General features: G+C 43.2%; 1 protein-coding gene across 1 annotated transcript; it reads left to right on the top strand.

Annotated features, from left to right (window-relative positions):
* The first annotated feature begins 406 nt into the window (after positions 1–406).
* On the top strand, positions 407–1084 carry LOC111142842 (DIRAS family GTPase 3). The gene has a single exon (XM_022496172.1). It carries the CDS (start codon positions 407–409, stop codon positions 1082–1084), a length of 678 nt encoding a protein of 225 aa, XP_022351880.1.
* Positions 1085–5368: the final 4284 nt, after the last annotated feature.

Raw genomic sequence — 5368 nt, 5'->3', positions numbered from 1 at the left:
TCTGTCTCAGGTTGGCGGGCTGTCCATCGTTTCAGCTTCTCATTCTATATTTAGATCGGAGTAGTGTGGTATGAAAGAAAACGGATGTGTGGTTACTGGTGCAGTAAGCCTAAGGCATCATAGGAAGAAGTATGAGCGAGCCTCTCCTCCCTGCTCACACCGCCTTTTGTGGCGTCTGGGATGGGCACTGAGCCTGGTTCTGCTTCAGAGGAGGGAGGGAGATGGGCTTGGAGAGTGATCCTAGACCCTCCGGAGTATCCCCAGGGAGCGGCTAGACAAGGAGACACAGGGACACCCTTCTAAGTTCAAACTCCCATCTCACTCTTCCGTTCTTTCTCCCTAAGAATATTTTGCTCCTGGGTAAGTGCCAATAACTTGCACGCTCCTCTCCCCGCCAATTCCTGCAATGGGCAATAATTGCTTTGGCTTTAAGAAATGGCCGATTCGGCGACTGCGGCCTCTGCCCACCCTGATTATCATCCCTGCCCTCATGCCCCAGAACAAGAACAAAGACTGCTGCATTGTGCTTGGCACCGCTGGCATGGGCAAGAGCGTGTCAGTGTGGAGGTGGGTGTATGGCAACTTGCGCGATGCCTATCTGCCAACCATCGCAGATACCGACTGCCATGTGCTGAGCTCCAACCACGGCGTCGGGGCGCTGTACAGCACCGAAGCCACCGGCCGACCCCGCTATCCGGGTCTGCAGCGCCTCGCCGTTGCTAGGGGCCCTGCTGTCTTCCTGGTTTACTCCGCCACCAAGAAGCAAACCCTGGAGGAGCTGAAGCCTTTCTATAAGCTGATCTACAAAGTCAAAGACAACACCTTGCATAAATACCCTATCATTTTGGCGGACAGCAAATGCCAAGAAAGCCGCTGGGAGTCTACAGTAAGTGCTGCCTGCGCGTTGGAGTGGAATTGTGCCTTCTTGGAGACCTCCGCTGAGACGGATATCAGTGTGCAGGAGATATTTCACACGCTGCCGAACCAGGAGAAGACGCCTGCCGCCTGCCTTCACCATCCCCAGAAGAAATCCCTGATGCTGGAGACCGCGGAGAAGCTGCTTAACAAGTACATCGTTCTGTGAGCCCCGGGGTTCTAGGATTCTGAACTTCTTCCCTTACGGTGTGCAGAAAACATGGAGCAGTCCCAGTGTAATGTGTTACCTGTGTGTGAATGACTTCTGTGCTGTGGTTTGGGTAACAACTAGGTGCCAAGGAGGACAGGAAAAAAAAGGAGCGCTATGCATTTAAAGACTACTTGTATAGATGTTAGAGATTAATATTTGAAATAGAGAATGAAATGCTTGAAAGGAATTGAAAGAGGCCACTGCTCTTCTTGTAGCTCTAATTATGGTGTGTTATTTTAAAACATTCCAAGTCCTATAAAGTTGCCATTGTGTATTTAATTGTTTAAAAATGTGTTTTGGGGGCGCCTGGGTGGCTCAGTCCTTAAGCATCTGCCTTGGGCCTAGGTTATGATCCCAGAACCTTGGGATGGAGCCCCATGTTGGGCTCCCTGCTCAGTGGAGAGCCTGCTTCTTCCTCTCCCACTCCCCCTGCTTGTGTTCCCCCTCTCACTGTCTCTCTCTTTCAAATAAATAAATAAAATATTTTAAAAATGTGGTTTTGCCACCAAAACTGGCAGATAAATTTCAAACAGACATGTTAAACAAGGTAAATAAATGGATATTCTAGAGCCGAGCATTGAGGGCGGGGGCAGAGAAAATGGGGAAAGTGGAACTTGCTTATTAAATGTGTGCCGGTTGTTTTCAAACCATTTAAAAATGTTTGCGTATTCCATGTAGCAGTTTTTGTGACTCAAATCAAGCTTTTCCTGCATGCAATCAGCTTTATAATGTCTTTTTCACTGGTCAACAACAAAAATACCCATTGCATTAAAATTTCAACCACATCTGGGTGAGGTTTCTAATAAGAACTTGAGGCACATTCCCTCCTGAAATTAGCCAGTGTGGGCAGGGGTGCAGTTAAAGGGTCCCTGCGATGCAAAGCTGGTCTGTATCCATAACCATTCCTAGGCTGACATCTGGAGAACTCCAGACATCTCTGAAAAGGGTGCTTTCTCTCTTGCTGTCTTGGAGATGGTGGAAAGCAAGCCTCACCTTTGGCTGCCTCAAAGTCTTCCCTCAAGAAATGCTGGATATGGGGAGTGGGGAGGGGGATGGAAAGTAAGGGAAGATATGGTGGGATGTAAAATTCAAGAAATTCCTCCTTAAGGGAGTTTTTTTTTAAAAGATTAATTTTATATTTGAACATACTTTTTTGAGTAAGGGAATACCTACCTATACATATCTTTTTGAGTGTGATTTTTTAAATTGGGGGAAGGAGTTTCTTGATTTGGTGACTTTTTTGCCATGAAATATTTATTATCGAACAAATATCACTGAATAATTTTTTGTTTTTAAAAAATTTTAATGATTTATTTTAGAGAGAGAGATAGCACAAGTGTGAGGGGGAGAGGGAGAGAGAGAGAATCTCAAGCAGACTCCAAGCTGAGCATGGAGCCCCATGCTGGGTTTGATCCCAGGGTCCTGGGATCATGACCTGAGCTGAAACCAAGAGTCAGACGCTTAACCAACAGCACCCACCCAGGCACCCCAACTTTTGTGTTTTAAAAGTAGTTTCCTATAGCTTGATTCTTAGGGAAAAAGCACACTGTTGAGAAGTGCTCATAAACACAAGGCAAATTTGGGGGAAGATCTATTTGCACATGTATAAGAGGATAATAAGTTGCATTTTGGATAACACAGTTGTTAGGATAGTCAAGTGGAGCTTTCCTTAGGGAAAAAGCACACTGTTGAGAAGTGCTCATAAATATAAGGCAAATTTGGGGGAAGATCTATTTGCACATGTATAAGAGGATAATAAGTTGCATTTTGGATAACACAGTTGTTAGGATAGCCAAGTGGAGCTTTCCAGTGGGAATTAGACTGGGGCTAGGGGTTGGAGACAATGATTGTGAGTTTTCAGCATAGAGCTGGTAGCAAGGCTGTGCAGGGAGAAAATGAGGCAAGATAAATGGATTTAGGGCAGAATCTTGAGCAACACAAGCACATTAGAAAGCCACTAACCTAGAGGAAACTGCAGATGGCACTTAGAAGTGATCAAATGAGGAAACTCACAATGTGCAGTAGCACACTGGAGAAATGAGTTTCAAAGACAAGCATGTAATGTACTCTATCATAGCAAAAATTTCTTAGAAGCTGAATAAGATGAGGATTAGAAAGACTTGCTCATATTTAGCAGTTAGGAGATTTCTGGTTTCAGAAAAGATAGAGTAGTCCCTCTATTCCCCCCAGGTACTACTTCTTACAACTAAAATAACTCTGGACATAACATAATAAAGAAGCAAAGGAAAACACTTAAAGGTGGAAAGCAATGTACTGCCTAGGAACCTGGGGATGTGAGGAACAGCATGATGGTGATTCAGGTTTTCTTATTGTCCATCTAGGACAAGACCATGCAGAATGCCTCCAGGTCAGAGCTGCCAAAAGGTACAGATCAAAAACACCAAAATGGGGCACATTTTCCCTAGCCAAAGCACCAGGAAAAGATTGGTTTAATAATAGAAAACCTTCTTGATGATATGTACCCAAACATCAAATGACATGAGCGAAACCCCTGCTCTCCCCCAGCCTCCCCAGGGAAGATCTGGTTTTCCACCTCATTACTCCCTGCCCTGCAGAGGCAGAAGGTAGTTTCCTGATGTCCCCTCCTGGTGTTGGACACCAGGACAGCGCAGGGAGCCAATCTCTACCCTAGAGCAGCAGGTCCCCCAACCCTTTCCCCACTGGAAGCTCGATGTCCGTGGGGCTGAGCAGGGAGTTCCTGCTCTCTGTCCCCTGTTAGCAGGTGTTTGGCAGGGAGCTGAGCCTCCATCTCCACCTGTCAGCAGCGAGGCTGATGACATGGTGTGGAACAGAGCAAGCCAATAGTCTACTTCTCCCCTAGCCCACCCATACCTTCATGAGTCTCTGCTCCTGTGTCCATAATCAAGAGTTCGGGACACGATGATCACTTTCGTCTCTCCCAAAAAGTCCTAAGTGAGAAAATTTACATATTACTGCTTGGATTGCAGCAGGGAGGATATAAACCATTCTAACCATTCTCTGCACTAACAATTTTATTCAAAGAAGCTAGAATCTATAGCTTCTATTTTTGCACCATCCAACATCATAGCCTCTGGCCTTATGTGATGTCTGCACTTAAATGTTGGCTAGTCCAAATTGAGATGTATTGCAAGCATAAAATAGACTCTGGACTTAACTACAAAAGGAGCAATGTGACAAGCTTATATATTTTTAAATTTATTACATGTTGAAATGATAGTATTTTAGATAGGTTGGTTTAAGTGACATATATTATTTAAATTAATTTGATGTTTCTTTCTAGTTTTTTTTTTTTTAATTTTATTTTTAAGCAATCTCCACACCCAAAATGTGGCTTGAACTCATAGCTCTGAGACTAAGGGTCATGTGTTTTACTGACTGAGCCATCCAGGCACCCCTCTTTCTACTTCCCTAAATGTGGCTACCAGAGGGGTTTCTAGGTGGCAGAGTCAGTTAAGCATCTGGTCTTGGTTTTGACTCAGGTCAAGATCTCAGGGTCCTGAAATCAGCCTCCATGCTCAGCGTGGAGCCTGCTTAAGACTCCCTCTGCCCCCTCCACCCCCACTAGTGTGTTCTCGCTCTCTTGCTCTTTCTAAAATAAATCTATGTTTAAAAATGATATTTAATATCTTTTAAATTTATATGTAATATTTAAATTTTTAAAATATTTAAATTTAAATATTTAAAATTATATTCATAGCTCATCTTTATGTCCTACATATCTTCTGAGTAGGCAGTGCTGATACATGTTCAGAGTCCTATCGGAACTAATTTCTTTTTTTTTTTAATTTAAATTCAGTTAGCCAACATATATTACATCATTAGTCACAACTAATTTCTATTTTGAATTGATTACATACATAGCCAGGATCAACAATCAAGAATCAAAAACTGTTAGCATGTATATAAAATAATATGTGTCATCAGATGTCTAAGTAACTTCATGAAATTCAAGATTAACAGAAATGGAACAAAATCCACTGAGATGTATGTTTGCATATAAATTAATTTGAATAGTACATCTATCAGCTACATTTATAAACCCAGGCCCATGGGCTCAGTGCTTGGAAAAATAAACATGTCAGACTGTGTATTCAGTGAGTTGGTGAGGATTAAAATAAATGAAAACTGAAAATATGCCTACCGCATTGATGATATTTTCCCGGGCTATGGATACTGACAACCCTGCTAGCCACTTGACACCAAGAAGTGGAAAGTGGAGGAAAGAAACCTGATGTGGGA

Source organism: Enhydra lutris, unplaced genomic scaffold (genome assembly GCF_002288905.1).
Source record: "Enhydra lutris kenyoni isolate GAN:26980312 unplaced genomic scaffold, ASM228890v2 scaffoldscaffold9, whole genome shotgun sequence".
In the NCBI taxonomy this organism is placed as follows: domain Eukaryota; kingdom Metazoa; phylum Chordata; class Mammalia; order Carnivora; family Mustelidae; genus Enhydra; species Enhydra lutris.
This window is presented reverse-complemented; position numbering and strand designations above follow the sequence as displayed.